The sequence below is a fragment of the Anoplopoma fimbria genome, chromosome 3 (assembly GCF_027596085.1).
Source record: "Anoplopoma fimbria isolate UVic2021 breed Golden Eagle Sablefish chromosome 3, Afim_UVic_2022, whole genome shotgun sequence".
NCBI classification, from domain to species: domain Eukaryota; kingdom Metazoa; phylum Chordata; class Actinopteri; order Perciformes; family Anoplopomatidae; genus Anoplopoma; species Anoplopoma fimbria.
Window position 1 is genome coordinate 8,375,754 of NC_072451.1, and position 12,880 is coordinate 8,388,633.

Sequence of the window (12,880 nt, forward strand, 5' to 3'; positions counted from 1 at the left end):
CTTACGCTCTTTGGACAGACACTGATCACTGCTGTAAACATAGGGACAGTCCAGTGGTACAGAGATACCATGCTCTGCAAAGGGATGAAGGAGAAGGACAGAAGAGAAGAAGACTGACTGACTGGAGAACAGCATTGTTCAATATGAGGCAGAAATAACAGAGGAACACATTGAGAAGGTCATCACAAAGCTGAAGAGAAAACTTGACAAAACTAAGACACCATTACAAACACGTCAGAGGAACATCCATACACCTAAAGAGGGCAAGGAGACAGAAGAAGACAAAGCAAGGACAACACTCTCAATGTTCCAAAAAAACAAAAAAAAGACATTTATTTGGATGATAAATTCTTACAGAAAATACTTCTTCAACGCTGCTCTTTAAATGAGAGGAAGAAAAGAGAGACAGGAGAGAAGCAGGCAAAGAACTAGAGGGACAGAAAGGAGAGCAGCAGGAGGAGAAAGAGCAAGGAGAAGCACACAGTGGTAAAGGAAGAAGAAAAGAGGGACTAGTGAACAAGGGACCCAGACTAACCCTGGAGTATTTTACCAGCGCATTGCATAGCCCAGCAGGGAAGATGTCCAAGTCCTCCTCACGTCTGGGTCGACCCGGATCAGCGGGGTCTACGAGCCCCAGCTTGAGAAAGGAGCCGCAGGGTAATCGGTCATGCATGCTGCGCATTGGAGAGAGGCTGATGAGGGCAGGCAGTGAGGGGAACCTGGTCCAGAGACCCATACCAGCCCAGAGCCGGAGCCAGGCTTCCTCAACTGGATTAGGGCAAGGACCTCCAGCCCTGGAGGACAAACCTGCTGAGCATACAGGAAATAACTCCTGCAAAGGTAAAGTTCCTCTCTCCAGTTCTTTAAATAAACATAGTAAACCTCACATAAAGCTGTTTGTTAGATTACCCAAGGCAGTGCACCATAACGTAACAGTACATTACACAGTCAGAGGAAGGACTTTTGTGGCTTTTATACAACTTTGCTTCTATAGTCTAGAAGTAGCTGTTCTATCTGATTGGTTGTCAGTGACATACTGCATCTATAATCTCTTTATTCCCTCTCAAAGCTTCAGAGCTTCCCACAGTGTTTGAGTGACTTTTTAGTTCCCAAGAAAAGGGCTTTGTTCCTAAAGGGTTTGGTCATATAAAGAAAAAAAAGTTATTGTTGTTTCAGTGAGTATCTATATCTGTAAAACAATACTGTCAGTAACAACATAAAAATGAATAATGTAAAGCCCCCTTTTAAATGAGCTGAGTACTGTTACTAGTGGATTTTATTTTGGTGTAGGCTACCTGTCAGTAAAAGTGGATTTAAAGCCATTTGGCACAGATTTATGTTTATAGATTCTGATGAGCCGGTTGCACCATGACAGTGGGTGTGAATGGGTGGATGTTGATTTGAAGTTTTAAAGCCCTTGGAGTAGTTGGAAGACTAGAAAGTTATTTCAGATTTCATTCATTCACCATTAATGTTATGATATGAACACAGCTTTACAACCAGAGGAAGTCTAAAATGCATGTAACATTTACACAGTGTCTATTCATGCTGTCTGCCTCACAGTATATTTATTCAGGCATATGTTTAACATACAAATAATTATAGGGCGATATATATGATCTCGTTCTAACGTGTTTCACCACGTTAAAATGCATATTCCAATCTGCAGTTAGAAAAGTAGAGAGGGATTTCTTGTGAGTCCTCAATGCTCATAGTGCTGCTGCTGCCAGGCTGGATTAGTTGCTGTCATGCTGGCAGAATTCATGCATGATCTGTGATCCATCTTGGTGTCAGTGTGTCAGTCCAGCAGTATAATCAGCCCTGACATTCACTGCTACTTTCACTTTCTCTGGTCAACTCTCAACCTTTGGTATTAGTGTTTACACAAAAAAAACAACCTCATTGCATCACCCTACTGTATGTAGGCTTCATACAATATAACACACATGTGCTCACATGTAGAGTCTGACTGACTGGGGACTAATATCACAAGTTGACTCTATCCCATCACAGATTTGTCAGTAGCAGTGTATATATGTCTAATGACAAGTAAAAGAAATGTTAGCTCAGAATATAATTTTGTCACAGTGTCTCCATTACCCAGTCTGTATTACACAGAGCAATAGGTTTATGAGGTTGAACATTTATTTTTATCCTGAAAAACCTACTGCTTAGTACAGAGTACTATCAACTCCAAAACCAGAAAGAATATCAAAATAATGTGCACGCTCCTCCATCTTCTCTTTAGGAGACATTTGAGGAGACAGTGAGTCTTAAAAATCACCGTTGACAAAAACCACATCCTTCACAAAGAGTAAAGCTTCAGGCAGAAGGTACAGGTGACCAAACTGTAAGTTGAACGGGTCAAATGTTTCTTAGTTCCAACAAAAGTAAAACTGAACATTAAAAGATATTGGGTGTTTGTGCGTTTATGTGTAAATGTGCATTACTTACATTTTGGCTTGTAGGGCATCATGCCATATTCTAGGTGTGTGCTCTGGTGTGTATGGATCTGTGTGTGTCACACCATAGACTATTGTATGTATATGTAGAGGTTCCATGCAGGGAGACATTGAAGGCTTATATTATTCTACCTTAAGCTTACATTCCCATCACAATTCTCTATTAACCCAATTCACGGGATCCTTAAAGTGTAACTCCACCCACTGCATAGTATGAGAAATGCTTAAAAGTGGACAAGAGGCTGAGAGGGGGGAGGGGAGGGGAAGTGCTATTCTATCTATTCTATTTTTAGATACATTTCATGACATAGATAAGTCCTAACCGGTCAACTTTATGTCAGCATTAACAGTAGGAGCCGTTTTTATCCCATGAAATGACAAGTTTCATACATTTGGAAAGAAATGTCAATATTAATATGTTTCATCACAGTACAGTTATATAATTTAGTGTATACCTCATAAAACACGAGAATTGTTCAGGACCTCTTTAAATGTTTGTTTATTGTGTTGTTGTTTTTTAATATTCGCCTATATATTCCTGTTGTATTTTTTTTGAAATTCTGGAGTGACTGTGGCTCAGTGGTAGAGCTGGGTCCTCCTTTAATCAGAGGATCGGCGGGTCGATGGCCGGCTGAGCTAGTCCATGTTGATGTGTTCTTGAGCAAGACACTTAACCCTAAATTACCCTTCAGACTGGGTGAATGATTCCATGTAGTGTTAAAGCACTTTGAGTGGTCAAAAGACTAGAAAAGCGCTATACAAGTACAGTCCATTTACCATTTCATTATCAAATGCCGACAGGGTTCTGTGTACATACATATACAGTACATACAATGTGCAAAACATTTTTGGAAAACATGAATTTATGTGGTATCAAAACACATAATCGCATAAAGTACTAAATGTACAGTTATTTGTTTGCACAATCTCTGCTGGTCAACAGTGTGTCTGAACAACCTACCCACATCATTTCTTCTCATGTGCTCCCTAACAAAAGAACCCCGGTGAGATAAACAGTGCAGCTCAGGCTTTATCTCGTGTTGTTAGAAGATAATCCTGCTCTTCTGGATGCAGTCAGCTAATATATCTTTTTACAGACACGTGCTTTCATGAGTCAGAAGAGCCTGCAGCAGTGTGTTTGCACAAATAGACCATTATTTTGTTTCTGTGGACATTTCTGTAACATGTTATAATGAGGCTACATGCCTAAGTCATATGTTAATGCATTACTACATCTACAAATTAGAATGAATTAATGTTTGAATTAATGCAGCACATGTCATGAGGGTTTATGCTAATGTGGAGTAAGAGATTATTTACTGTGCACCCTTGAGTTAGGTCATGGTGTGATATAAATAAACTAATGAACAATTTTATTTACTAAATGTTACATTTTTAGGTGACCACAGTTTATCATTACAGTTGGTTAGGAAATAAGTATAATAAAAACCAAAGAAGCCCAAGTACATAATAAATCGATGAAGGTTTTTCTTGTTCTTCTTCTATTTATGCACAGTTTTTCATTTTTTACTTAAGCAAGATGATTTCTATTGTATTTTTCCTGCAATGGAATCATTGAAAGGATAACGTCATCTGATTTTATTATACATTTGTAAGATCAAATTGTCTCAGTGTAAAACCAAATTCTACCAAGGGATCATGGGTCACATGCACTTTTCCCCTTCCCTATAGTCATTTACTGAACCATTATTTATTTACATGTTACATGTTAATACAGAAGAAATTACTTCTGCATTTAGCCCATCCACAGGAGGAGCTGCGTTCTCAAAAAAGAAAAATAATAATAATTAATAAATGTATCTTTACTGTTGAGTTATTGAAGAGTGAGCAACACTGATGCTGATCGGTGCCACATCTGCTGGCATACGGACACTCAAGTTATAGTTGTGCAAACTACATATGCAGGGAAATAAATATATTTAAATATATCAGTCCTTTATTATCCAACATAAAAAAGTTTTCTCAAGATTACCAGCCCTAGCTTCAATGTTTTGATATCTAACACTGCACTCCTTGGAACAGCGGTCTGGAGGAAAAGTCTCCTACACTCCTGACCACGAGAACCAGGCAACATGTAACTGACGGGATTGTGACGACCAGTCAGACATCTCAAACAAATCAGGCTTGAACATCATCTGATCAGATTCATATTTATTTCAACTATTTGGAATCCTGAGTGGGGTCAAAATATTGTGGCCATCAGCACCCACACACCAGTTGTCTGTTCCTGGTTCATTCATTTAGTTGGCAGCACAAACAGTTCTCTATTCAAATCAAGAAAGGAGCACATTTGCACCCTTTGTTTACCTTATATATATATTGGTTTTAGATATGAGGGGGGGTTCATATAGTACCTAAAATGATCAAAGGCTTTAAAACAAAATTATGTAAAAATATGTACTTACATTCGGTAGCAGGTGTGGTGGAGACAAAGTGCCTCAACCACACTTCTGATGTCCAAATTGAATTTCCAATCAGTATGGGAGTATACACAATGAATAAAAGCTCCAGTAATAAAAGCATATTCCATAGCAAGTAAACGATCATTTAACAATTTAACAAGTTCAGTGACGTTGGGGTGAGGCCCTGAAATAAGATTGAAATGATTATAGTTAAATGTATGGTCAGAATGTTGCTGAGACACAACTCTTTCTAGAACGTTTGAAAAGAACAGAAGCTTAGAGTCTTAAAGCTTGAGACAATGCTAGTCACAAGAGACAAATTAACAGCATACAGCATTTGAAAAGAGAGCTTTAAAAAGTTTAGCTGGTAGGGGTGGAGGAGGCAGGTGGTCAGTTTGCGGGTTCAAAAGGGATACTCTTATTGGACCTCACTCACCAATATCTTCCTAAATTTGTTCTCAAATTTGGTCTAAAGAAAGGTCCAAAGAAAGTAATGTCCTATTCACAACATATTGTTAAAATGAAGAATTGTCTTACCTGTGTTCTACATTGATGAATGCCTTTGTCCTTGTAAATTCATGGTGTGTGTCCTAATCAGCAGGTTAACACCCAGCAAATACACATAAAAGGGCACGAGACACACAGGAATTGAAAATAGAGAATTAAGTCAAGAATGCCCACTGGAAAGTCTAGAGGGGGTGGAGTTTATAATATTTGATAATCAGCAAGTAAAAATTATGCTGATTGTTTTGAGTAAATAGAGGGTATGAAAATAAATGTCTAATTGATTGATTGATTGAAATAATAAATGTACAAAAGTAAATTTCTAAAACCGTTGCAATATTGTATTAGAATAAAAATATCTTGAATCAGAACTCACTATATGTTCTGTATTGTCCTCTCATGAAGCTCAGTGTAAGTTCAATCAGGAAGACTAACTTAATGCTTTATCATACACAATTATATCGCTCTCACTCCTCCCGCTCCTTCATAATAAGCTGATTAGGGGCATTAACCAATCAGATCTTGCCACGATCTCTATCAGCCAATTATGTTGCTGCTGTCAAATTTTAAATCTGTTCTCCTCTCTGTTGCTGTCAGCTGTCATTTTAGGTGAAATCAAATGCAAATGGCAAATGTTCAAATTGTCTTTTTTCGAGTGTTTGTTGTTAGTAGCAAACCAATATACGATTCCATAGCCATGATGAGAAACATCTTTTCCCAACTCAGCTGTTCAGGCAGCCTCATCTACTACTCCAGGACAACATGCAGTCACAGGCTATTCCTAGGCCAGCCAACCTCTCCATGAACGCCTTCAGTCCATGAAATAACTTCTCTGCTCATCAATGTCCTTAATCGCCACCAGGTCTCAATGTAGCATTCCTCCTCCACATTCACCCAGCTCTTATCCATTCTGCCTATAGCAGCTGAACTCCGAAACACTTCAGCCCATTGTAACTAGTTAGGTAGGTGGGTGGGTGGTTAAGTAGGTTGGTAGGTAGTTTGGTAGGTAGGTATGTCGTTAGGTCGGTAGGTAGGTAGGTAGGTAGGTAGGTAGGTAGGTAGGTAGGTAGGTAGGTAGGTAGGTGGGTGGATAGGTAGATGGATGGGTAGGTAGGTAGGTTGGTAGGTAGGAAGGTGTATTACAACTACAACATGCAGATTTATCGCTCCGCCACCTCAGTCACGCAACTCCCCAGTGTTCAATTGTTTATCACCTGCTGCAGCTGAATGCTGATTTGGACAAAAGAAGGCATCCACTGCAAACCTTTAAGTTTAACTACCTTCTTCCAAGTCGAGTTTTCCATTCATGGGTGATCCCACCAGGAAACGTGAGATTATCTGGTCTCATGGTCAGTTAAAGTCCACACAGAGCTGCGTCATCTACAAATCTGATCATTCTGCAATTGTCCTGATGGCTAACAGTCATTGGTATACAACATGAACAACAGAGGGGAGAAGACAAAACCTTGTGGACTTGCAGAACCGCCAATCCTCTTGTTGAAGGACACACCTCAATCACACCTCTAATTTCCTGTAGGGTTACTTATACATAGTCAACACCTTTCTGTCCTATTTGTCTCGGTTGTCCCGACCCACCCTCCCTTTCCCTCATCCAAATCTATTCCCCTCCTTACCTAAATCCTCCCTCTGCCCATTTGTAATCACATAGATTCTCCCTTTCCCCCCTCCTTTCATCCCCTCTTATTCAATGCTGTGCACGCCTCTCTCATCTTTGCTTTTCCAGCTACTATCTTGTGCTCGTAATTGGCTCGGGTGACTCAACTCTTGAGTCTCCTCCTCGGCCTTCAATACATCAACCCCATGTTTATACCCTTTCTCACATCCATTCATCCATGCTGAATATCCAATACTTCCTTGTTTCATAAGCACATTGTTGTGATGTGTGGCGTGGTCCTCGCTAGTGAGCCAACTCTGCGTACTTAGTTGGAAACAAGTAGGGCTGACGACCACTGGTTGGTTGGTCAATTGATTGGTCAATATGCTCTTGTCCGACCAATAAGAATTCATGCACAATTGCGAGTGTTTATTTAATAAGAGGAAAGGCACTTCTTAATTCATTATTTTTGGAGTTGGAAGGGTCAAAGAGCGAGACAGAGTTCATGAAGGTTTACTTTTTCAGAACATGTTCCTAGCCTCTGCGGATAGAGTGACAAACATGCTGTGCAGCAACAACAACCAATTATTGAGAAAGTGGATCATATAATTAATTGTTGAATGTTGTATTTTCTTTTGTTATTTTTGCTTTGGTGGCAAAGATGTAACCAGTGGAAAGACTGTCCAACCTGTTGATTTTGACAGATCAACAGCCAGTGTGAGAACTCCAACACTTGACCAACATACTAAGTAACTTCATAATGTAGTTACTTCACTCAGTGACAGACTTTCCAGTTTATAGGGCTGCATGCTGCTTTTCAGCAGTCCAGACAAACACATAGATGAGCATTAAAGTAACCACCTATACTGAACCCCGAAGCAGCTCTAAAGATTCAAATAGACTTTTACAAAATACAAAGTACCTACCAAAGTTATGCCTGCAGTGCAATGGACAATTGTTACTGCCATTTCTAGTGATATTATTTACATTTTTATCACAAATAAGTTGTTCAGAAAATATAGTCAATGTTAACTGGAAACTTTTATGCTTGTGTTGCATGTACAAATGGACACCTTAGTTATGATGTTGCATAGTAAGTTAGAACAACGTCAAATGAACCTACACTGAAAAAAGTTATTATCCTTTTAGGACATTCAAAGGGCGGGATTCAAGAAGTTAATCTTTTACCATCCCATATCACCATAAAACAATAAAACTGTAGGTTGTTGAGAGCCACATTTCCAATGACATAAAGACTTTGTGGTCAATTCTCTTTCTTTTGGTCAAACACTCCTTATACACTGCAGTTCTAGAGTCCCCCTTCACCACCAACCCCCTCCATTTTAGCTGCCTGAGGATGGAGATCATTGCTATGAGTGGGCAAACCATTGGCATCACAGCCCATTTCAGTGATGAGGGCTAAAAAGGTCTCTTGCCAAGTCAAATACTATCTGTGCTCTAGTCAGCTTACCCTCCTGTGTTCTGCGAAAAAGAGACCTCATTATTTTCATCCAGCGCATGCCACTGTTTGGCAGCGAGGGGGAGGAAGGGAGGGCATGAAAGGAATGACAACTTGTCAGTGTTGTAGCAGTAACTTGTTTGCTAATAGAAGTCAATGTAAAGGTTACTTAATGTTCCAGATAGTCACATAACTGAAATTTGTGATGGTTTTATTGTAACTTCTGTCCCCCAGGAGATTAATGTGTTTCTTGCTTTTGCTGACATTTACACACATACATTGAAGATAAACTCCAAAACAAGTTTGTGCATCTTGTCATCCACCCACCTCTAAAGCAAAAGTATTCCTTCCTGTTCTGAATAAGCACACTGGAAAGCCGTCTTTGAGAGGAGGGTTTGTTAATAGGGGGTAGATGTGGATAGAAAGGATCAGTAGATGGCAGTAACCAGCAAACCCATCAGAATTATAACAGGTTGCACAACTCTGCAGTACACCACACTTTAATCACCAAATGTTTTGATTATCTTGCCTTCATCAGGGTGCTGGGTGCCTGACGCTGAACAATGTGTTATATACAACACATTGTTCTGTCATTAGAATAAATTATATCATTGATACCAAGTATATAAAACTTAATCACATAACATTTACGAATAACCTTAACTTAAGTCCATCTATGTTTGAACGCAACACATCCATCCATGAATTACACTTCCAATTGTTCTCAAAGAAATCCTGTTAATGAAGAACAAATAAAATCCAGTAGACTCTAAAGAACTGGCTTCAAATCTAATTCCTCATTTACCCTTTTGGGATTAAAGTGCGCAGATAAAAATCCAGAGAAAGCCTCCCTTTTAAGAAGCAACTTCTCCAAATCTTTCCTTTCTTTGACTAACATTCTCAATTCCTGTATCAGGAGAGAGACTGCATGGTTCATTTCAAAAAATTTGCTGTGATTATAGCTGTACATGACATGCGTCTGCGAACAGTGAAAGTGACAGTATTTGGTTTCCTGGCTCTGCAGCCCAAATGTAGTTTACTGTAAATGTAGATGCTCCTGACTGTTCCATTACTCCTGACAGCACGTCTGGTGTTCAATCGCCCCAAGTTCTTTCACACAACTTCCCTTCTCCGTTCTCTACACTGGCTCCCTGTAAGAGCTCGCATCCAGTTTAAGACTCTGGTGCTAGCCTACAGGGCAGTGAAAGGAACAGCTCCTTCCTATCTCCAGGCCTTGGTCAAGCCCTACACCCCCGCCCGACCACTTCGCTCTGCGGCCTCGGGGCGATTGGTTGCCCCGTCGCTCAGAGGTCCCTGCGGCCGATCCACCCGGTCACAGCTTTTTTCTGTCCTGGCCCCTCAGTGGTGGAATGAACTCCCCACCGACGTCAGGACAGCAGAGTCGCTGCCCATCTTTAGGCGCAGGCTGAAAACTCACCTCTTCAAGAAGCACTACCCTGAGCCTTCCTCTTAGCACTTATTGAATTCGTATTTGTTTACTGCACTTATCCTATTCGTAGTAGTTGTAACACTTATTATATTCGTATTAGTCTGTTGCAATTTTGTTTTCGTAGTAATTTGCTTTTGGATAAAATACCTATGCGTCTGCTAAATGACTGTAATGTAATGTAATATTTATCAAATGTCCGTCTTGTTCTGTGGACACAGATATGATAAAAACAATCACAACAATATCGGTCAGTGTCAAGCTCTCTGATAAACTACTTCATAATAAAAGTCAACTTGAGTTTAACCAGTAAACATTTTTTGCAGCGGTGGGAAATCTTATTAGCAGTTACTTAATACAGCATATTTTCTGGGAATTTTGCTACAGACACCCAGTTTGTAATACTACAAGTTCATAAATATTGCAATGCTTTCATCAGTGGGCTCAATCATAATCATGTTCCCGCTGTTGGTGATAGTGACTTAACAGATATTTATTTAAATTAAATCTTATTAGAGAGATAGAGAGTTTAATACTTTGTCCTTGTATGGAGTTGAGTCCCAATGTTTGGACTGTGTGAAGAGATTTTTGTCCCCACAACATGAGTAACACACGTTCACACACAGTTATGTGTGTACAGTATTCAGTTAGATTCCCCTGGTTGGTGCTTTCAGTTTTTCTGTCCTGTCATACATTCCTGAGCTGGGAGTTGGTGTCCATCAGTATTGTCCTGTCTTGTCCCTGTGGATTACAGCCCTCTGCTGATTAGTTACATTCCCTCTCGTATCATCACATTCCGCCCTTTGAATATGAAGTGAAACTAATCCCTCCATGCTCGCTACTTCAAAAGCTGGAGGGAAGAGGAAGGCAGAAAGGGAGGGAGAGAAAGGCAAACGGTGGGATGGCCGGTAAATTGTACCATGTGCTTTAACAAACTTGTCATGCAGAAACCAACAGGCTTAGGAGAAAAAAGAAAAACTGACCTGCTTTCAGTGGGTCCAACACAGCCTTGATTATAATAGTATTGCGAAAAAAGGCAACATTTAGTAAACACTGAAAATTATCTAAATAATTTCGAATTGAACATTAACATTGTTTTGTCTCTCTCCTGTATGGAGACAATTTGGGAACTCAGACAAAAATGTAAAAAGATGCTGAGTGCAGTTTTATGTCAGTTGTTCCCAATCTTTTGGGGCTAATGACCACCTATAATGAAGTCATGCCTACTTGTGACCCCTTGCTTGTTGTTAGCACTTTCATCAAAGATTGATTCATTCTATAATGCTGAGATTGTTTTATACGACTAATTAGAATTATCCAGGATCTCCTAAAAAAAAAAAAATTAATAGTTAAAAAACTAGTAAAGAATTCTTTACATATATGATTTTTTTGTAACACGTGTTGAAAAAGGGCATTTTCAAAAAATACGTGGCATGTGATTGGCGGAACCATCAGTCAATCAAACTGTTGCCGAACCCAGTCAGGGGAAGAACGAAAACATATTTTCCATCCAGAAAAGCCTTTTTGATTGACTGATGTTATTTCAGGCTTTCTTCTTCATGAGCAGCCATTGTTGTATTGAACGAGCAGAGGCCTCTCTGTGTCGCCTCTCACACACCTTAACAACACCGGAAGCTACCAGAAGCAGGACGCTGATTGGTCCGTGCTCTGACTTACAAACACATTACTTGAAGCCTGACAAGATGGATTTTTCTGTGATATATGATCTCACAATGCTCACATTGTTATTCACATGAACTATTTTTAGCTAAATAAGATTTTTAGTATGGCTATATATATATCAAAACCCCTGTATTATAATCGTATCGTATATTTGTTTCAGCATATTGCACCACTTTACTTTCCCATTCTACAGTTAAGCAGTAACTTTTAATGCCCCAAAAAGAACGATATACAGTAAATGTAGGTACTTTGAAAATATTAATAACAGATGACTGTTTACCAATGTCCTTTGCTGAATTACAACATAATAAAAATCCCAGCTGATTTTTTCCTAGACTCTGAAGAAACAGAGGACTGCATACTTTCCTCGGAGGCTTGATCCAGTGATTCTAAGAAGAACTGCAGGCTACACTAAATGTGTGTACGTGTGTGATGTTCAACAAGCAGAAACAATATTTCCATGGCTGTCTTGTTTCTGTCCACTTGTCGCTGCCAGGCTCTGTGTCCTTGTCAAGAGTCACACTCATACACACACACACAGACAAACTCTCACTCTCTCTCTCTCTCTCTCTCTCTCTCTCACTCTCTCTCTCTCTCTTTGCTCTCACACACACACACACACACAAAACGGAGTAGGAAAGTCACAGTCATCAGGCAATAACAGGCTGTAACAGCATTTTAACATGGAAACACCAGCATTAGTACACAGACCCCATTTTCATCAGAAACTCCTTCAGCTTAGAATACAACGAGGCCTCCAACAGAGACCAGCCTATTAGACATTAGGCTATTTTACAAACTAAAACGGTAAACAACTAATTTTACTATATGTGAAATCTGTGTATTAATAATATCTGAATCTGTAAACTAACTACAGCTGTCAGATTTATGTTGTGGAGTAAAAACAATATTTATCTCTGAGATGTAGTGGATTGGAAAGTAGCATAAAATAGCAAAACTCAAGTACAAGCACCTCAAAAATGTAGCCTACTGAAGTAACATACTTAAGTAAATGTACTTGGTTACATTCCACTTTAGTTAGTTTAAAAACATTTAATAACTGCAATAAAGTTGTATTCACTTATTACTAACAGCTGCTAATATTCTTAACATCACAATTCATAAACAAATTTATATTTAAAGATGTCTACTTTAAATGTCTTTAAGGTGCCAGAGTGCATTAAAAAGCATTAAAATAGAGTTTGTTTATTTACATTTGTTCCTGGGGGAGGATCCCCCTGCACCCCCATACTGATGCCACAGAGCAAAAGGAGTATTTCCATTTCT

General features: G+C 39.4%; 1 protein-coding gene across 1 annotated transcript in view; it reads left to right on the forward strand.

Moving 5' to 3' along the window:
- The first annotated feature begins 578 nt into the window (after window positions 1-578).
- LOC129088776 (sickle tail protein-like) overlaps window positions 579-12,880 on the forward strand; it is an 87,073-nt gene continuing 74,771 nt past the window's right edge. The window contains exon 1 of the mRNA XM_054596007.1: window positions 579-840. Within this exon, the coding sequence (XP_054451982.1) occupies window positions 579-840 (262 nt within the window). The remainder of the gene's footprint in view (window positions 841-12,880) is intronic.